The 22,574-nt window shown below is 40.3% G+C and overlaps 1 protein-coding gene across 1 annotated transcript in view; it reads right to left on the reverse strand.

Moving 5' to 3' along the window:
• Positions 1-258: 258 nt before the first annotated feature.
• Positions 259-22,574, reverse strand: part of CBX3 (chromobox 3) — a 53,737-nt gene continuing 31,421 nt past the window's right edge. The window contains exon 7 of the mRNA XM_007121591.4: positions 259-335. Coding sequence (XP_007121653.2) covers positions 259-335 — 77 coding nt within the window. The remainder of the gene's footprint in view (positions 336-22,574) is intronic.

Here is a 22,574-nt window from a genome sequence, read left to right on the forward strand (position 1 = left end):
AGAAAACAACAGAGGACCTCAGATTTCTAGGTCATATCCATTCCATCAGTCACCACTCATATAATCATTTCCAAGCCACGTGGTCCCGTTAAGTCTGGCCACCCTGCGAAGTGGGAGTGGGGGACCAGGAATCCCTGCAGAGGCTAGGATCCCTTTGTCTGGGTCTAGCTTGCCTGCCCCCTGCTGGGGACACTACCAAGTTTGCGGCCTGTTGCCCACCTCTCCTGGGATCTATTCCCGATCCATTGTCCTCCATGCCTACTCCTGGATTCCTAGCATAATCTCTTCACAAAAGGCAGGAATAGCCATTTTCAAGAAGTTTCTTTCTTCAAGTCCTGTAAAAAAGACATAAGACAAGGACATTTAAAGAGCTAACTACCTCCTTGGAGTGCAGAAATCAAGGAGAACAAAGCATAGAAAGTATCCAACCGCAAATCTAAGTGGTCCCGCTGATAACTGAAGACCACCAGATCCTTGCTGGTCCTAACAGAACAGTGGTGAAATTCCCTGTAAGGTGATGCATCGTCCCTATCTGCTTATGTGGAGCAGATCCAGCCACAGCCATGCCATATAACGTAAGCACCAAATCTAAAAGATGATACTGCATATAAAATCTTGATTGATTTATTTTCTGACTTGAAAGAACAACTAAGTAGAAGGCTTCGAAATGTGACACCAACTAACCAAGTTCTCACAAAACCCCTTTGGAGGACCAGTGAGAAAAGGATAATTCTACTGCATTTTTTCCCCTTAAAGATCCTCCTCTGATGGCAATCCTTTAATAGTTTCCCACTACAGAGTAAAATCCAAAGTCCTTTCAGTGATCTACAAGGTTCTACATGTTCTACCCCTTCTACCCCCAGTAATGTTAACTTTAAAACTTATTATCAAGGGACTTCCTTGGTTGCACAGTGGTTAAGACTCCGCGCTCCCAATGTAGGGGGTCCAGGTTCAGTCCCTGGTCGGGGAACTAGATCCTGTATGCATGCTGCAACTAAGAGTTTGCATGCTACAACTAAGGAGCTGGTGAGCCGCAACTAAGGAGCCTGCCTGCTGCAGCTAAGACCCAATGCAACCAAATAAATAAATAAATATTTTTTTAAAAAAGACAACTGGAGTCATATCTGACTTAAAAAAAACAAACTAACTTATCATCGAAAGCATAAGGCCCCACCTGTGATGACCAGTGCCTTGATGTTGTCACAGCATTTTGAAGTCTCATGCACAGATTTGTGGCTCTAGAAATTTGCTTTTGTCCATAAGCCAGAGTTAAGCAGACAGACTTAGGTTAACCATTCCATGTCTATTTGTTAATTTTACAATGAAGAGCACATAAGTATCCAGTGAAGGGAATAGGCATGTCCTCTATCAACTGTATTCCTCTTCTGCCCAGGGGGCAGAATTACTGACCAAAAGGCTTCCTGGAAGCACGCAATCAGTGTATGGATTTCTGGAGGTGAGGGTGGAGACGGTCAGACAGAGGTATATTTACCTTGAACCACAAGGGTTTGAACTGTGCTGTCTACTTACACCAGATTTTTTTTCCCACTAAATACCTACTATAGTTCTACATGATCCACATTTCTTTGAATCCCAGGATGCAGAACCACTTATATGGGGGGCCGACTGTAAAGTTATATGTGGATTTTGACTTCGTGGAAGTTGGCGCCCCTAACCTGCGAGTTGTTCAAGAATCAACTGTATTTAATCCATGAAGTGGATGCTCTCATACACTTTGATGGCAATCCAGATTGGTATACCTTGGGGGGCAATTAAGTACAATCTATTAAACTTTAAAATGCATATACCTTTTGGTATAACGATTTCACAGCTAGGAATATAGTGTGGCTTTCACTTATGGAAAGGACTTCTACCCAAAGATATTCAATCGCGGCATCGTTTAGAAACAATCTAAATAGCTATTACTAGAGGATTGGTTAAATAAGGAAATGGAATATCACCTGATAAAAAAGAATAAGTTAGTTATGGATTGAAAAATAATAATGTCCAAGGTGAATTTGTAACCACTTTGTTAAAAGTTATGTAGAGACACTATCCCTATACTTATATAACTCAGGAAGGACAGATGAGAAATGGTAATATATAATGTGCAGCTATGGACAAACCACTTGGGTCCACCCCTACCAGTCAGGGGGCCACACCAGCTCTGAAGTCAGGTAGATGAAATCTGCTTAGCATCCCTGTGATAGGAAATAATGTAAAGCCCTTTTAGTGGCCCTTGTCTCTTTGTGTCCAGAAATGTCCATCCCTCTATCTTGAAAAGAACTTTGGGCAGTGTGATTAGATTAAGCAAACAGGCTGTGAAGCCAGACCATCTGGGTTTGAATTCCAGCTCCACTGCTCATAAATCCTGCGACTTTGCTCAAGTTACTGAACTCTCTGTGATACAGTGAAAAATGAGATCAGAAACTGAACATATTCTGAGAGTTGGGGGGGTGTTGAATGAGTTAATATATGTAGGAAGTTTAGTTTCTGGCACGTAGTAACCACTAAAAAAAATGTGAGCTATTATCTTTACTATACCTAGAGAGGGAAGGAAAGCAGTGTCTAACTCTGGCAATCTTAAAACAAGCACACTTGCTTTTTGCTGTATAAATATTAGTAATGTTTGCTTTTTTTTTCCCCTTGTGAGCATGATTTCCTTCAGGAGAAAAAAATTATTCTGCTAAATTGAAAAAAAAATCCAGGTCATGGTAGGTTTGAATGAACTATCTAGCTCTCCCCCCCAGGGTACACTGAGGCAGGTCATTTATTCATTCATGAGCATTAGGGTCAGGTTCCCTCTCCCCTCCATACAACTGGCTAAATGCACCCAAATTTGTCATGTATATCATCCTCTTTTTGTTAATTCTTTCTTAAAGGACAATATAAATGATTCAGTTTGATCTTTCTTAGTCATAACCACATCAGTCCACACTGTCCTGATATTTCATCCAGATGATTTTAATTGGATTTTGACTACCCTGAAGTGCCAATCCCACCTTCACAGCCTGCTTCACGCCTCAGTACTTCACATCAGGTCTCCCTCCCTCTAGGCCTCCTCCTGAAACTCCAGGCCTCACACTGATGAGCAAAGTCCTTCCTTCCCTGCTCAGAAGTTTCATTGGCTCTCTCAACTGCATATAGAAATAAGTACTAATTAAAACCAAAATAGAATAGCAAGCTGAGGTTTTTATTTTGTTTGTTTGACTAACTGGTTGGCAAAAATTAAGAAGACAAGGAGTGCCCATTTTGGTAAAGATGTTGAGAAACAAGAATTCTCATACCCTATTGGTGAGGTTAACCATCTCCTGGGATAAATCTGGGAATATGTATTAACATTTTTAATGTGCATGTCCATTGCCTCAGCATTTCCCCTTCTGGAAATTTAATTTAAGAAAATAATCCAAAAATACAAAGGTGGTTGTACAAGAATTAAATGTAGCTTTAAATGATAATAGTAGAGAATTTGTTAATTACTTATGGTGTATTATAGCATGGAATACTATGCACCCATTGAAATGATTATACAGATTTATATTTATTGACATGGAAAAATAGTATATTAAACAATGTTTTATATACTATTGTAGATATTCAGTAATATTTATTAGATGAATCCGTTTATAATATATTAGGTTTAAAAAGTTATAAAACAATATGTATTTTTCTATTTTTTGTTTTTTAAAAACATATATATCTCTGTGTTACATTATATATATTATATATGTCTCTGTCTCTCTGTCTGTCTCTGTCTCTCTGGCCCCCCCCTTTCTCTATCTATCATCTATCTATCTCTACCTTACTATCTGAAAAAATCCTGGAAAGATATTGATAAAACAGTGGAGAGTAGAGTTGGGAGAAGCAGGGTTTTTACTTTCTGCTGATTGGTCTTTGGTACTGGTTAATTTTTTAAATTAACATATATCAATTTTATGATTTATTTCAGTTCTGAAAGATCAAAACCATATTGTGTGGAATGTACAAATAAATAGAAATTCATATTATGACTGAAGGGTAAATTCCTACAATCAAGGATAATTTGATATTTTGTTTCAAAATCCTTAAACATTAGCATATCACATGATGCAGCAATCTCAGTTGAAGGAATTTGCGCTAAGGAAGCAAATAAAATTCCCACTAAAATATCTCATAATAGAAGGTAGTTAAATAAATTATAATATCCATATGAGGGAATAAGTTGCAGTTGAACAAAATGTAATTATGTTTTGGGGAGATTAAGAAAGGATCCCCCACATTTCCTAGAACCATTTGCTCTCTCCCCGTTCAATATGTGGCAGTCATCATCTCAGTGGAAGAGATGAAGATTTTTAAGATTCAAAAGTTGAAGAAGCCAGTGTAGATAGATGAAAATGAGCTCAGACTTGACATTAGCCTTCTCTTCCCTCCCCCTAGTCTTGGGCAGAGAAAGGGGAGGGATATTAAATCTACTGAGAGTCAATTTCTACTCCTAGATGGAAGGGGGCTTGAAAAAAATATTAAGTTCATTTATATAGAAGAGTTTCAAAAGTTACAGTCCTTGCACAGCTGAGTTTATATCTAATATGATTCTAAGATTTTTTAAAGTATGCATGAAAAAGACTGAAGAATGTATATCAAAATACTCACATAGTGAATTTTTCTCAATTTTAGCATTTCTTTTTTAGAATGAATAAGAATTACCTTTGGAATTGAAAAATAAAACAATGCTATTAGAAATGCTTCTAAGCACAACTTCTCCTGCTTTGCCTTTAATAATATACTGTAAATACTCCGTTTCCACTTTGCTCTTACCATCAAGGTGTCTTACTAATAGTTCTTGCTTTGCCAAGCTTGCCTTTTTAACTTTGTATTAAATCCAGTTTTCTGGGGATTTTTCTCTCAATTATGTTTGTGTTTTTCCATGTTCCCATGGTGAAGGCAGAAGTAGGCACTGGAAGCTGTTGTCATGGATATAGATGACACCATGTTGGCTTAGAAGTATGTGATAACATGGAAGCAACGTAAATGCCCATCGACAGATGAATGGATAAAGAAGATGTGGTACATATATACAATGGATTATTAGTCAGCCATAAAAAGGAACGAAATTGGGTCATTTGTTGAGACATGGATGGATCTAGAGACTGTCATAGAGAGTGAAGTTAGTCAGAAATAGAAAAACAAGTATCGTATATTAACGCATATATGTGGAACCTAGAAAAATGGTACAGATGAACCGGTTTGCAGGGCAGAACAGTTGAAGGAATTTGCGCTAAGGAAGCAAATAAAATTCCCACTAAAATATCTAATAATAGAAGGTAGTTAAATAAATTATAATATCCATATGAGGGAATAAGTTGCAGTTGAACAAAATGTAATTATGTTTTGGGGAGATTAAGAAAGGATCCCCCACATTTCCTAGAACCATTTGCTCTCTCCCCGTTCAATATGTGGCAGTCATCATCTCAGTGGAAGAGATGAAGATTTTTAAGATTCAAAAGTTGAAGAAGCCAGTGTAGATAGATGAAAATGAGCTCAGACTTGACATTAGCCTTCTCTTCCCTCCCCCTAGTCTTGGGCAGAGAAAGGGGAGGGATATTAAATCTACTGAGAGTCAATTTCTACTCCTAGATGGAAGGGGGCTTGAAAAAAATATTAAGTTCATTTATATAGAAGAGTTTCAAAAGTTACAGTCCTTGCACAGCTGAGTTTATATCTAATATGATTCTAAGATTTTTTAAAGTATGCATGAAAAAGACTGAAGAATGTATATCAAAATACTCACATAGTGAATTTTTCTCAATTTTAGCATTTCTTTTTTAGAATGAATAAGAATTACCTTTGGAATTGAAAAATAAAACAATGCTATTAGAAATGCTTCTAAGCACAACTTCTCCTGCTTTGCCTTTAATAATATACTGTAAATACTCCGTTTCCACTTTGCTCTTACCATCAAGGTGTCTTACTAATAGTTCTTGCTTTGCCAAGCTTGCCTTTTTAACTTTGTATTAAATCCAGTTTTCTGGGGATTTTTCTCTCAATTATGTTTGTGTTTTTCCATGTTCCCATGGTGAAGGCAGAAGTAGGCACTGGAAGCTGTTGTCATGGATATAGATGACACCATGTTGGCTTAGAAGTATGTGATAACATGGAAGCAACGTAAATGCCCATCGACAGATGAATGGATAAAGAAGATGTGGTACATATATACAATGGATTATTAGTCAGCCATAAAAAGGAACGAAATTGGGTCATTTGTTGAGACATGGATGGATCTAGAGACTGTCATAGAGAGTGAAGTTAGTCAGAAATAGAAAAACAAGTATCGTATATTAACGCATATATGTGGAACCTAGAAAAATGGTACAGATGAACCGGTTTGCAGGGCAGAAATAGAGACACAGATGTAGAGGACAAACGTGTGGTCACCAAGGGGGGAAAGCCGCGGGGGGATGGTGGTGTGATGAACTGGGAGATTGGGATTGACATGTATTCACTGATGTGTATAAAATGGATAACTAATAAAAATCTGCTGTATAAAAAAATAAATAAAATTCAAAAATTCAAAAAAAAAACACGCAAGAAAAGATGGTGAGCGTAAAAGTGATTGACTTTTAGGTAAATCCAAACAAATATTTCCTTATAAAAAGAATACCGTTTAGGGACAAGGGTACTACTTCTTCGTAGCTTTTTCAGTTTCATCACTGGAGATAAGAGATCATGGAGCTGTATATATTTTCTGTCAACCACCACCTCCCACACCAGAATGTGTGCTCCATGAGAATAGGGTCTCTGTCTGGTTTGTTCACTGCTTGTGTCCAGTGCCCAGAACAGTGCCTGGCACATAGAAGGACTCAATAAGCATGGGTTAGGCTTCCCTGGTGGCGCAGTGGTTGAGAGTCCGCCTGCCGATGCAGGGGACAAGGGTTCGTGCCCCGGTCCAGGGAGATCACACATGCTGCGGAGCGGCTGGGCCCATGAGCCATGGCCGCTGAGCCTGCGCGTCCGGAGCCTGTGCTCCGCAACGGGAGAGGCCACAACAGTGAGATGCCTGCGTACCGCAAAAAAATAAAATAAGCATGGATCAACTAGATGAATTAAAAAAAAATAATAAAGAAGTATGTGATGACAAGATAACAAAAAGTAATTATGTAGTCTCTGAGACAAAATAGTCCTGTTTTAAAAAAATTGTCAGTGAAAGAAAATTTGACAGTGGTTTCCCTAGAGTATTTTATGCTTTCATTGTTCTCTTAAAATTATATGGCTATGAAGAGAGATGTCTGGTGGTGTGAAGGTCAAACCTGGACATGACACAAAGCTGATCTTACTTCCGTCACTAATCCACTGTGTTCAAGGTCCTCTGAGCCCATTTCCAAAAGGGTTTAAAACAATGACCTGGGAAAGCCTCACAGTGTTCAGAATAGTGCCCTAGCTCCAGCTTTCAAAATCTTTTTGCATGCAGATTCTTGTGCCTTTCTCTGCACGTTATATATTCTGAAAACAATAAGGTATTTAATTTACAGATGATGAAATTGCGAAAGAGATAGATTAAAAGTTGACCGAGGTCGCTCAGCTGGGTTGGGAGACAACAGAGATCCAAACCCAGGACTTCAGCCCCTGGAACACTAATCACTACAGGAAAAATACACAAGCAACAAACGTTTGTGAAGTGCATCCCGTGAGCAGGCACCACAACAGGACTCACTCATGGTGCTTTAAATTTCCCCACAGCCACGAAGGCCATGGGAGAATTATCATTTCCATTAAACAGATGAGGAATGGGAGGCACAAAAAGCATTTGTGACTTCCCCATAGGAAAGGGCAGACCTCAGGCATGAACCCAGCACTTCAGGTTCCATGTCAAATGACCTTGAATGGATTTTTGAATAACCTTTTCCCCGCGGCTTGTGGGATCTTAGTTCCCTGGCCAGGGACTGAACCTGGACCCTCAGCAGTGAGAGCACAGAGTCCCTGGACTGCCAGGAAATTCCTGACCAACATTTAAATATTAACATTATGGTTAAAATGAAGGTCAGATTACCTCTGGGGTGGGGGTGAGGATTGGCTGGAAATGACCGTGAATGAACTCTGTGGGAAGAAGGAAACGTTCTCTACCTCGATCTGGGTGATTGTCCAATAGTTGTATACCTATGAAAAAAGTCATTGAGCTGTAAACTTAAGATTTAGGCATTTTATTGTATGTAAATTATGTCTCAAAATACTGTAAAAATATTACTCACTGTTCTACCGCAATACCTGTTTTATATCAGTGTCATCAGTGTGTGTGTGCAAGGATGTGATGTTTTCTTTTTTTTTTTTTTTTTTTTTTTTTTTTTTGTGGTATGCGGGCCTCCCTCTGACGTGGCCTCTCCCGTTGCGGAGCACAGGCTCCGGACGCGCAGGCCCAGCGGCCATGGCTCACGGGCCCCGCCGCTCCGCGGCATGTGGGATCCTCCCAGACCGGGGCGCGAACCCGGTTCCCCTGCATCGGCAGGCGGACGCGCAACCACTGTGCCACCAGGGAAGCCCGTGATGTTTTCTTTTTCACTTATTTTGAAAACATTTTCCCACGTTGTTTCATAATGTCCGTATTTGTCATTTTGAAATGATGATGTTGACATGTTTAGAAATATTTTCCTATTCTTTCACTTGATTCTTAAAGCCCCTCTACAAGATAGGAGAGACCGGCATTATTTTCTCATTTGGTAAACAGAGAAATAAGACTCAGGGAATTTATTTTCAATCTGCTTTCAAAAAATATTAGAAGTGGCAGTTAAGGGACTTGTCCAAAGCGCTGAAGAAGTAGGGGTAGAACTAAGACAAACTCTGGGATTGCTACTCATTCCCCTGGACCACAGGTTCCCATAGCTGCTCCCATCTGTGCATCTGACGGGTGTGTACTAGGGCTCAACACAACTGTCCACATGCCACCTGGACGTCATACTGGCCTCTGATTGTTTCAGGCAAGAAGATAAGAAAGAATATGCAGCACAGTTGTATGCCTAAGTTTCTCCCCCTTTTTAAAATTACAAAAGCTGTACATTTTAATTGTAGAAGAATTGGAAATCCAGATTAGGCAAAAATTCAAATAATCACCAAAACAGCAATGCTCAGACATAACCACTGTTAATATTTCGGCCTGCATCCTTTCAAACTTTGTGTTAGTATATGCATAGCTGTATTCTCTTTAGGTTAGCATCATGTCAGCAACATTTATCCATAATTATAAACATAAATCTGCATCATCTCAATAACTATACAGGTCTCAGGATGTAACCACACAGTTCTCTTGATGTAACTGACCCTATTTTTAGCAGCATAGGTTACTTCTAATATTTCTCTATTATAAATAATGCTTTTTTTTTTTTTTTTTTTTTTTTTTTGCGGTACACGGGCCTCTCACTGTTGTGGCCTCTCCCGTTGCGGAGCACAGGCTCCGGACGCGCAGACCCAGCGGCCATGGCTCACGGGCCCAGCTGCTCCGCGGCACGTAGGATCTTCCCGGACCGGGGCACGAACCCTTGTCCCCTGCATTGGCAGGCGGACCCTCAACCACTGCGCCACCAGGGAAGCCCAATAATGCTTATTTTGAATAATCTTAAATGTATATTTTTTCTATTTTATTTTTTTTAGACTACATTTCTAGAAATAGAATTGCTGAGTCAAATTTCTAGGTTTAAAAATATGAATATATTTTAAAATTACTTACACAAGCATATTTTATCAATAAAGGCAATTCATGAAATAAAGTCATTTTAATTCTACCACCTGAACAAACTTTTCTGATCTTTTTGTTTTTATTTATTTTTAACTTAAAAAAATATATTTATTTATTTATTTTTGACGGCATTGGGTCTTCGTTGCTGTGCACGGGCTTTCTCTAGTTGCGGCGAGTGGGGGCTACTCTTCGTTGTGGTGCGCAGGCTTCTCATTGTGGTGGCTTCTCTTGTTGCGGAGCATGAGCTCTAGGCGTGAGGGCTTCAGTAGTTGTGGCTCGTGGGCTCTAGAGTGCAGGCTCAGTAGTTGTGGTGCACGGGCTTAGTTGCTCTGTGGCATATGGGATCTTCCTGGACCAAGCTCAAACCCGTGTCCCCTGCATTGGCAGGTGGATTCTTAACCACTGAGCCACCAGGGAAACGCTGTTTTTCTTTTTAAGCCTTGTCCATAAACATAAATGATTTATATAGTTACAGGTTACTTATTTTTCTGTCTTTTTTTATTATAACTTTACTATAACTTATTAGTACCTACTCTTTCTAATTTTCATTTTTAATGACTGTGTACTAGTTTATCAGCTTGAAACACTGTCTTTATTTAACAGTCCCTTATTGTTGGACGTTCAGATTGTTTTCAAACTTTCAATTTTATGCTATTTTCATTGCTGTGGATGCAGGCCTAATAACATTTTGGCTAGTTTTTGAAGTCCAGGATTAGCCTAAAAGGCATGTTCTTGGGTTAGTCCAGTGACCAACCACAGCTTCATGATGACATGGGACATACCAGATGACCTTGCAAAGCAGGGCGTTTAACACCTGGAGCTATAGCTGGTCCCAATATCAGCACTATTAGGAGAGGCTAGCAAGGGCCTAGGTTGGGCTCACGTAGTCCTTGCATCTCTTGATTTACCTCTGCCTCAAGAAATGGTCTTAAAACCCACTGCCTCTAAGACCCTCTCTAAAGACTCCCCATCATGTAGAGATACCTATTAATACCACCAACCCCAGCCCTACCCCACCATGCTTGGTTGTACAGATTCTGCTCTGCACAACCCTAGGGGGTGCAATACAATGGATTACTCCCATTCTTACCACAAATCCAATCCCAAACGAAAATATATAGTTATGAACTCAACTGTTAAATTATCTGTGTGGCCCCTACCTTGCAAGGAAATTAAAATCACTTAGAAATTTTTTAAAATGCAGTCATGAGTAGGGGTTTTGTAATAGGTGTTATGTATTTACTAATACAGACGGTCCCCAACTTAACGATGGTTTGACTTATAATTCTTCAACTTTAAGATGGTGCAAAAGTGATACGATTCAGTAGAAACCATACTTGGAATTTTTTTTATTGAAGTATCGTTGATTTACAATGTTGTGTTAATTACTGCCCTACAGCAAAGTGATTCAGTTATACATATACGTATATATTATACATTCTATTTTTTTTAAGTTACTGAATTTTTTTAAATTTTATTTATTTAATTTATTTATTTTTGGCTGTGTTAGGTCTTCCTTGCTGTGTGCAGGCTTTCTCTAGTTGTGGCGAGCAGAGGCTACTCTTCATTGCGGTGCGCGGGCTTCTCATTGCAGTGGCTTCTCGTTGCAGAGCACGGGCTCTAGGCGTGCGGGCTTCAGTAGTTGTGGCACGTCGGGCTCTAGAGTGCCGGCTCAGTAGTTGTGGCACATGGACTTAGTTGCTCCTCAGCATGTGGGATCTTCCTGGACCAGGGCTTGAACCCCTGTCCCTGCATTGGCAGGCGGATTCTTAACCACTGCACCACCAGGGAAGCCCTAAATGCATTTTTGACTTAAGATATGTTCAATTTATGATAGATTTATTAGGACATAACCCCATAAGTTGAAGATCGGTACTTTATATTATATCTTTGGTGTGTCACAGACATCTTTCTGTCAGTTATCTGTGATTTGCCGTGGTGATAGTTTAGTGGGCAAGGAAAGGTGTCTTATTTTTTATTTTGTTTCTTTTTATTATGAAAATGATATGTGTCATGCAGAAAACACAGCAAAGAGAATATGGTTGTTAAGTCGTTGCTTGTTCAATATATAACATGCCCTTGTGCTAAATACATTACCTGTATTTTTTCATTTAATCTTCACATCAATCTTATGAAGTAGGCACTGACATTATTAATATTATCCCCATTTCATAGATTAGGAAACCGCAGCATAGAGAGGTAAAGATTAACAGCAGGCCAAAAGTTATATAGTTATTAAGTGGCACAGCTAGAATTTTTAACTCCAGACCTACTGGTTATGTTATCCTGTGAGGAAACACCTCCTGCTCTACCTGCCCTACATAATCTCACTCCCAGTGACAATCACAATTAAAACTTCATGCAGGGCTTCCCTGGTGGCGCAGTGGTTGAGAGTCCGCCTGCCGATGCAGGGGACACGGGTTTGTGCCCCGGTCTGGGAAGATCCCACATGCCGCGGAGCGGCTGGGCCTGTGAGCCATGGCCACTGAGCCTGTGCGTCTGGAGCCTGTGCTCCACAATAGGAGAAGCCACAACAGTGAGAGGCCCGCGTACCACAAAAAAAACAAAACAAAACAAAACAAAACTTCATGCATACCCCTTTTCTTCTTTAATGTGTATCACTTAGTATTACATTACATATTCTATATATATATAGTGTAATACTCTATAGGTATAGTTCTATATTAGCAGTAGATCCATAACATTTCTCAATTTCAATGTTCTTCATCGAAATTCTTTCAAATGGTTCCATTAAAAGTCCATAATATATCTGTGTCATAATTTACCATTCCTCTGGTGTTGGACATTTTACTCTTCATGTGCCATTTGAATTTCATTTTTATACCTCATTTAATAGTTTTATAGACATAGAAGTTCAATGTACAATTATTGAGTGAGTCGCCAACCCCCTGAAGACAAATGAGGGGAAGTACATAAGTGTTTTCTCTCTTTGTCTCAGCAGACATGCTCAACCTAGCATAGTTTCATGGGTATAATGAAAAATTTTTGAAGATTATACAGATGTTAATACTTCATTAATAAAGAATAAACACTATAGGAGCCATCTAATGAGGTACTATTCCTCCTTAAAGGATTATTCATTTGCTTGATTTTTTGTCCTATGTTTATTTATTTTTTCCCATGTTGGTGTTCTGCTAGATTAGCAAAACTAACTTCATCCAGTTTTCTTAGAGTTGTCTCTGTGAAAGACAAGGAAGTCATCTGTATTAGTTATCTATTGCTGCATAACAAATTATTCCAAAACTTAGCAGTGTAAAACAGCAATCATTTATTATCTCATACTAGTTTCTGAGAGTCAAGGATCTGGGAGTGGCTTAGCACAGTGGTTCTGAGAGTATCTCCAGAAGGTTGCAGTAAAGGTGTTGGCTGGAGCTGCATTTATCTCCAGGCTCATCTGTACAGTCAGAGAATCTGCTTCCAAGCTCACTCACGAGGTTGTTGGCAGCCCTCAATTCCTCACTGGCTGTCGGCTAGAAGCTTCAGCTCCTGGCCAGCAGGACCACTCCGTAGGACTGCTCACCACAGAGCAAATGATCTGAGGGGGGGAAGGGAGAGGGATAATTTGAGAACACCCAGACAGAAGCTGCAATCTTTTATAACCTAATCTTGGAGGTGGCATACCATCTTTTCTGCTGTATGCTCTTGGTCACACAGACCAAGGCTGGTACAATTTGTGAGAGAACTACCTAAGGGTATGAATGCCAGGAGGCAGAGTCCTTTGGGGCAATCTTGGAAGCTGGCTACCACAGCATCTAACCAACGCTTCCTGTCTCTGCAACCTGCCTATGCCTCATGAAGATCAGTAGAAACAGGGGAATATAATTGCACTTTTAAACAATGAGCTTCCTACTCAGTCACCCTGGGAATTGTAAGCTTACCCATGGTTCACCAAGCCCTATCTGGTTTGTAGAGGCATATGTTGCTGGGAGTGGAAATTTCCTTGCTCTCTTGGTGGTATTTAATTGGCATTTTGTGCTTATCTGACACCCGGACGTTGTATACAATGTACTGTTGGTATTCGTTATTTTATCGTAGGTCTCTATTTCCCTACTGAAGAAACTAGCTTTATATAACATTTTACCAGCTCTTTACTTATAAGATAACTGGTTTTTGGTTTTTTTAACATTAAATGCTTTTTTTCCCAGAAGTTTTCCACCTTTATTTTAATAATTATGACATCTTTTCATAGAGTCTTTGTTTTACTGTGAGCTCAAATTCACATTTTCCAGCATGTTTTAGAAAAGAAACACACATACCATTGTGGATATTGTGGCCGTGCAGCTATATAATTTACTCTTAAAGTTTCCTATACCTAAATAAAAGCTTCTATTAGTTAACCTACAATTTAACTTAACAATCTGTGGATGAGGACTTCCCTGGTGGCACAGTGGTTAAGAATCCGCCTGCCAATGCAGGGGACACGGGTTCGAGCCCTGGTCCGGGAAGATCCCACATGCCGCGGAGCAACTAAACCTGTGCGCCACAACTACTGAGGCTGCACTCTAGAGCCTGCGAGCCACAGCTACTGAGCCCACATGCCCCAACTACTGAAGCCTGCGCGCCGCAACAAAGAGTAGCCCCCGCTCACCGCAAGTAGAGAAAGCCCACACGCAGCAACGAAGACCCAACGCAACCATAAATAAATAAATAAATAAATAAATGTTTTTAAAAATCTGTGGATGAAAGATATTTACAACTAATATTCTACAGAAAGGGATGAGAGATCATGGAAAAAATACTAATACTTTTGCTTTCTCCTTGTGTCATAGGGTAATAGGCATTCTGTTTCTCAATAAAGGATCCAAATGCCCAATAAAGGATGTTAACTGTGATGGTAATGGTGTAATCTTAGGTAACTGCTCTTTACAGTTAAAAAGGAATTATAGATAGAAATCCACATTTTATTTGTTTTATGGCTTAGTTTTCTTTTGCTTACTAGATTTTTGCACAATTCAAGTATTTCTGCACACTGTCCAAGGAAGTACACCCACTGTTGCAGGACTGAGGGGATTCCTTTCTGGGCCGTTACGCAAATTGGAGAAGTGACGACTTCTGACTTCTTTTCAAACAGTAAGCTGTCCTCATTTCGGAGTTCTGTCTCACAGCAGGAGTGTGCTGCTTTCTGCACGGGGGTGCTGAGTAAGATAGTCCACTCAGAAACAGCTACACTCATCACTGACTTTTGGCCTTTCTGTCACTCTCCCATTCCTACTTTGTGCAATAACATTAACAACTTCACCGCCCCTCTGCTCCACCAAATCCTCCAGCTGGGGGTGCCTGCTTTGGTCTTTTGCTTTGGTCTCCTTCGCCCTGCACATCCAGTCTCAGCAGGCCCCAGCATCCTAACCCACCGAGTCTAACTTGGATCTTCATTCCATCTTCCCAAAGCCTCCATCGAAATGCAACTGCCCGCAATAGTGTTCTCACCATATAGCGTTCTTCTGACTCCAAACTCAGTCTGGCCCCTCATTATGGCACAGCTGACATGGTTCATGCCTGTCTTCCTGCCACCACAGCGCTCATGTCCTCACTTACTATGATGGGGACACAGCTTGGTGCTGTGTTTCTTGTCTGTCCTCTCCCGTAAACTAAACCAGTCTCTTCAAAGCAAGAAGCATTAGGGAATAATGGTGGCCAGGGACTGTGGCAGACACTTTATATAACACCAGTGATCCTCAAGGGTTTGTTTGCCCCCACCCCAGGGGAGAATTGACAACATCTGGAGACATTTTTGGCTGTCATAGCAGGAGGGGGTGTTACTGGCATCTAGTGGGTAGAGGCAAGGGATGTTATTTAACATCCTACAATGCACGGAACAGCACCCACAAGAAGAATTATCCAGCCCCAAATGTCAATAGTGACAAGGTTGAGAAACCGTGCTATACACTGTCTCATTTAGTCCTCACAGAAGCCCCACAAGGGGCTTATCCTCTTCTTCCAGATAAGGAGGTTTTCCGTTCTGCAGTTTCCTTTTCCAAGAAACTGAGGCTGAGAAGTTTTTGCCCTAGTTTCACCCTGTGGTGGGAGGAGAATTTGCATTCACGTCTTAGAAAAGCTATGGTCTTTTTTCTACTACCTCCTGCCTGGAGCAGGGCTCTCCTGACTGCCTGCCAGTCAGGAACAGCTGGGCAGGACTGAGCATGATCTATGGCAGCATTGTTCAAACTGCAGGTTCCCATCTATTAGTGGGTTGTACATGAAATTAGTGGTGGTCTGGGACCAGCAAAATAATAATAAAAATTAGAAAACGTAGTATTGTTTTGTGAAACTTTAATTTCAGGTATGTGTGTGGGTGGGTATGTATACTTATGCTCACGTGAAATTTATATCTTACTAAGATTTACCATCAAAATGTTTGAGAAACCTGCTCCATATAGTTGCTGAGTTGTGGGTGTAACCCATCAAGGAATCCTTAGCTGTGATCCCTGAGGATCATGAAGCCAACTTGATCTAATCCATGGAGGATAGGAAGGGAAAGGGAAAGTTGGGTTAATTACATACTGGAGACACTATCTCCCCAGTAATCATTCGTTCATCAAATATTTACTAAGCACCTGCTCTACCTGGGCTTTTTCTAGGTGGTAAAGGTACAGTGAAGAACAAAACAGTTATGCTCTAATAGAGCTTACCTTCTCATTGGGGAAGGCAGGCAACAGTCAGGTAGACAAAAAGTAGAAATGACCCACCTAGTACAGACTGCAGTCACTTTCAGAGCTGCTATCTTCCTGGGAACTCCCCCCCCCCCCCCCCCCGCCAACTCTCCAGTCAGCCATTCCATTCACAGGCTCTACCCTGGTTTCTAGTGATTCCAGTTCCTATCTCCCTTCAGAATCAATGCAGTGATCAGCCTCAGCACACACAGAATTTAGAGACAGGAAAAATTAAAAGAAAAGAGCTGAAAATGAGTGAGAGATCAGCTGGTGTAATCCCCAAACCTTATTATTTACTATAGCTTTTAAAATACTGTTAGGATGCTTCAGAATTGCCATCAGGAGATGACAATAAATTGTAGAGCTTTTAGCCCTCTAGTTAAAAATATTATAAATTCAAGCAGTTTGTCCTCCCTCCCAATTTGTTTTTTGAAGAGTGGATTTCTTTACAGTTTTTTGGGCATCTATTTCATGCTTATAGATAATGAACAATGGATTCTGTACATAGGAGCAAATGAGCTATGAATTATTGATATGGAGTCAATAAATAATCAGACTAGTGCTTCCTTTGTTGCTGTGATACAGTAACACTGTGTGATATAGATGTACTGTTACAATATGTTAGACATATTTGGAATTTTACAAGATGTTGTGTACATACATGAACTGCATCTGTCTAGGGCTGGAAGTGTCTGGTTTGTGAAGTGAGTTGAATTGTTTTGGTCAAAGGCTGGTAAGGACATTATGAAGAATAAACCTGTAAGTTTAGATGGAAATGGTCTTTAGGCTCTGGGAGCATGTGGATGTGTGTGGTGCTTGAACAGGTAACTGGTTGAGATTTTATTCACATCTTTGTCAAATGGTTAATAAGAACCAGTTGTGTGTGTGCTAGACAGAGAGTCAAACAGTGACCAGGACACAGTCCCTGTCACCTAGGAGCTTGTCATAGGAAAACAGGGAAATGAACTAGAAATTACAATACCATGAGAGGTAAGAGGTGTGATGGGGTAGAGACAGGAAGCTCATGGCAGGAAGTCTAACTCATAAATTTCTTTTTAGGAGAAAAATGTAAATTAGTAGGTAGAGGGTAACTGAAGGCAGAAAGAATTTGGTAAGAAATGGAGGAGGTAAGTAAAAGAAGGGAGAGAATACAGAATGGCAGGGCATGTCTAAGTCTACATGAGCATTCGAAGGGGCACTTTGAGTCCTCTAGCCTACCAGTAATTCCAGCTTTGTGTTTGTGTATCGTTTTTATGACACTGTTAAAGTGCACACATATTTAAAGGATGAGGAAGGAGGGCCAAAGTATTTCCTTAGTTTGCCCAAATACTGTGGAAAAACAGTATTTTTGGAGGAGGGGAGTGGGAAATATATAACTCTTTGTAACACAGTAATTAAATTCCACCACAGAAGACAGTGCAAGATTATTTCCCTCTTTTCCATTTAACAAATACAATTGAATAAAAATACTTTCTTTTGCAAGGAGACTTCCTTTCTTCCTTCTACGGATTTCATGGAAGACTCCTGCGGCCACTCTGATGTAGCTGCAGCATCCACAGCTCCAGCTCCAGCTGTGTCCATATCCTCCCACACAAACCGCCTTTCCCCTTTATGGAGAGGGCTGCATCTCATTTAACATGCCTGAAAATATTTCTTAGATATGGTTCTGAAAGATAGGAAACAGGATCTGTGGGTTTGCAAAATGCTGCAGAAAAGAACTAAAACAGTAGTCTTGAACCAACTTTTGGTTGTAGAATTATTTGAGAATATGTTCCAATTATGGGCCACTTCCCCAGACACACACACATGTGCACGCATCCCCCCCCCCACAGTTTTGCATTAAATTCATGGGGTCTCTGGCATCAGGTTAAAAAGGCCCAGCTTAAAGCACAGGTGTGGATAGTCCCCAGTGGAGGAGCCCCGGGGCAGCTGTGGAGGAACCAGTGAAGGCAAGGGGAATCTTGGGAAGTGAGGAGGAGGGGCTCCAATAGAAATCTCACGATTTTCCAGACATTGGCCCTGGAAGGTAATAGTGTACGCTGATTTAAAAAAAGCTATGCCACGCTGATAATGTAGGGTAAAGATTCTTAACCATTCTTTTAGAGAGAAGGTTTATCTACACACTTAATGCTATAGAACAGGCATTGGCAAACTACAGCCTTCAGGCCAAATCCGCCCGTTTTTCTGTAACCCAAAAGCAAAGAACAGGTTTTACATCTTTAAATGGTTGGGAAAATATCAAGAAAAGAATATTTTATGACTTGAGAAAAATATATGAAATTCAAATTTCAGTGTCAATAAAGCATTTTATTGGAACACAGCCACCCTCATTCATCTATGGCTGCTTTCCTGCCACAGTGGCAGTGTTGGTAGTTACCACAGAAATTATATGGCCCACAAAAGCCTGAACTATGTACTCTGTGGTCCTTGATGGGCAAAGTTTGCCATCCTCTGCTTTAAATAAAGCTAGTAGGCATCGGAAGGCCTAAGCGATGATGTGAGTTATTTGGGTCTAATATCAATGAAATAATTATTCTCATAAAAACAGATCATTGCATTTCTTATACACCAGTTGGACTAGAGAGATATTTTACAAAGATCTTTCTCATGTACTCACATTCATATTAATCTTTAGGGAACATATAACTAAAGCTAAGACAATTTAAAATATGCAATAAATCTACATATGAACTATTAATCTAGTGTGATTCCTTATTTAAAATATAGGGGAAAATCAAGGGATATAAAATCAAGGTATAATTTTAGAGTTAACTCACTTCACCTTCTACCTGCTTACTGGAATTGTCTGTTCACTGATTGGTATGGATAGCCATTCTGCCAGACTTCAGTGCAGTCATATTTATTTTAGCATCTCTAGCATCTTACTATGCTACAAATACAAGTACTATGACAATCACAACTTAAAAAAAAATTCTTCTAAAATTTAGTTGACCACTTTAGTACAAGAATCCTTTCAATGAGCGTGAAATGTGACACCTCTCAGGAAAATTTCAATCAAGGTCTAAGGACTCTTCTATGATTTGCAAACTTCTAGAGCCTTTATCCTAAAGAGATTTATTTCTTGTGTTTGAGAATTAAACTCCTGGCTTATTGCTGTATAGGAACAAATTGGTAATAACAGTTAACTTGACACATTAGGAGAAATTATTCCAAAAATTCACCAGCTTTTTTTAGTACTTTATTGTAGAGTTTTTCTTTGGGTTACTTTAGAAATTGCTTTGCGTGTTGATTTTGGAATTTGGTTGGGGGAGGGGGTCAAGGAGAAATCAGTAAAAATCAATCAGTAAACAAAAAGTAAAAAATGGGTTATTTTTTAACTTTCTGTTGAAAACCTGCCAAAGTTCAAGAATTGTCAAGCCTACCTCAGCCTTTTCTTTAAAAAAAAAAAAAAACTATTGAGATATAATTTATATACCGTAAGGTTTACCTGCTTAAATTGTACAATTCAATGGCTTTGAATATAGTCAACTGGAGGCGTGACTCTTAAATGTGGCATATTCTTTCTTTTGGCTGGCTGAACATGGTGTCACAATTGCATGTCTTTTATTCAATGCTTTATTTTCAGGCCAACCTGATTGAGTATTCTCACCAGTGTTCATCTTAAAATGTAAATGCCAGCAGGAAGAGAAGTATGTCTGTCTAAAATAGACGTGGGTCCAACACCTAGGACAGTACCAAGCAAGAACAGAGCAAATGGACAACACTTATTTCATAATAATTATACCATTTTTAACTGGAACCTGTTTGTTGGAAGGGATGATAGTGATTTCTGTGGTGTGCTCCAAGGACAAAGAACAAGGTAAAGGGCCGGAACAAAGAGTTACAGGACTCCTATTGCTCTGTCACAATGAGACCATTGCAATGTCCCAGAGCCCTCACAAGCAGCATACCTTGCTCCTTTCCCATCCCATATAAAGAAAGGTATTCATCCCACTGGAAACATGCAGACCCTACCCAATCGGCAGGTGACTGACAAGTCCCTTTGTTCCCTGGCTATAAAAACAGACAAGTAACCCATGCTCATCATCGACTTTGCCTGGCTACCAGGAAGGTGACCCGCTGTTCTTGCAGCGACCATTCTCTTTAATAAACTCTATCTTCCTTACATTCTGCCTTGTGTCTGGAAATTCTTTTCCAACAACAGGAGAGGCCGCAGCAGAGGAAGGCCCGCATACCACAAAAAAAAAAAAAAGAAAGAAAAATAGGACGATTTGAGTCCACTTTTATTGGAATATATATGCTGAATGGGGAAGCTCAGACCATGACAGTTTCCACCATAGATTTAATTCATCCATGAAAATGAACATGTACTCACAATCTCTAAGTTCTTCTCACTTCTCCTCCTTCCTCTTACTTCTTTCAGGTCAAAATAGAAAAATAGGGCTTCCCTGGTGGCGCAGTGGTTGCGCGTCCGCCTGCCGATGCAGGGGAACCGGGTTCGCGCCCCGGTCTGGGAGGATCCCACATGCCGCGGAGCGGCTGGGCCCGTGAGCCATGGCCGCTGAGCCTGCGCGTCCAGAGCCTGTGCTTCGCAACAGGAGAGGCCGCAGCAGAGGAAGGCCCGCATACCACAAAAAAAAAAAAAAGAAAGAAAAATAGGACGATTTGAGTCCACTTTTATTGGAATATATATGCTGAATGGGGAATGCATATTTGCTACTGAAGACAAATACGCTTTAGTTAGACAAATGAGAAGTAATAGAAGGAGAAATTATCAACAGTTTAAAAACTCTGATAAGCACAAGGGAGGCCATTACAAATTACGTGGGGGTAAGTTAAAGTAGGCTTCATGATTCTGAAAAAAAAAGAGTGAACATTCCCAGATGTATTTTATTAATTCAGGCACTTGACTCACCCAAACTACAGCACTTTAAATTTTAAAATGTATAATTTTGCCCTTTCCAGCCTTAATATGAGGTCCGTATACTGAGCTTGCTCTATTTTAGGGATTTACTTTTTTTTTGCCCTTTAAAAATTTATTTATTTTTGGCTGTGTTGGGTGTTCGTCGCTACGCGCGGCTTTCTCTAGTTGCGGTGAGCGGGGGCTACTTTTCGTTGCGGTGCGCGGGCTTCTCATTGCGGTGGCTTCTCCTGTTGAGGAGCACGGGCTCTAGACACGCAGGCTCAGTAGTTGTGGCTCGCGGGCTCTAGAGCGTGGGGTCAGAAGTTGTGGTGCACGGGCTTAGTTGCTCCGTGGCGTGTGGGATCTTCCCAAAGCAGGGCTCGAACCTGTGTCTCCTGCATTGGCAGATGGATTCTTAACCACTGCCTTTTTAAAATTAAATTAAATTTTTTTACTGAAGTATAGTTAATTCACAATGTTGTGCTAATTTTTGCTGTACAGCAAAGTGACTCAGTTATACACATATATACATTCTTTTTTTATATTCTTTTCCATTATTCCAGGAGATTGGGTATAGTTCCCTATGCTATACAGTAGGACCTTGTGGTGGGTATAGTTCCCTATGCTATACAGTAGGACCTTGTGGTGGGTATAGTTCCCTATGCTATACAGTAGGACCTTGTGGTGGGTATAGTTCCCTATGCTATACAGTAGGACCTTGTGGTGGGTATAGTTCCCTATGCTATACAGTAGGACCTTGTGGTGGGTATAGTTCCCTATGCTATACAGTAGGACCTTGTGGTGGGTATAGTTCCCTATGCTATACAGTAGGACCTTGTGGTGGGTATAGTTCCCTATGCTATACAGTAGGACCTTGTGGTGGGTATAGTTCCCTATGCTATACAGTAGGACCTTGTGGTGGGTATAGTTCCCTATGCTATACAGTAGGACCTTGTGGTTTATCCATTCTAAATGTAATAGTTTGCATCTCCTAACCCAAACTCCCAGTCCATCCCTCTTCCTCCCCTGCCTCCCACTTGGCAACCACAAGTCTGTTCTCTACGTCTGTGAGTCTGTTTCTGTTTCATAGATAGGTTCATTTGTGCCATATTTTAGATTCCATATATAAGTGATATCGTATGGTATTTGTCTTTCTCTTTCTGACTTACTTCACTTAGTATGGTAATCTCTAGTTGCATCCGTGCTGCTGCAAATGACATTATTTCATTATTTTTTATGGCTGAGTAGTATTCCGTTGTATATATGTACTGCATCTTCTTTATCCGTTCATCCGTCAATGGACATTTAGGTTGCTTCCATGTCTTGGCTATTGTGAATA

This window comes from Physeter macrocephalus, chromosome 5 (genome assembly GCF_002837175.3).
Source record: "Physeter macrocephalus isolate SW-GA chromosome 5, ASM283717v5, whole genome shotgun sequence".
In the NCBI taxonomy this organism is placed as follows: Eukaryota; Metazoa; Chordata; class Mammalia; order Artiodactyla; family Physeteridae; genus Physeter; species Physeter macrocephalus.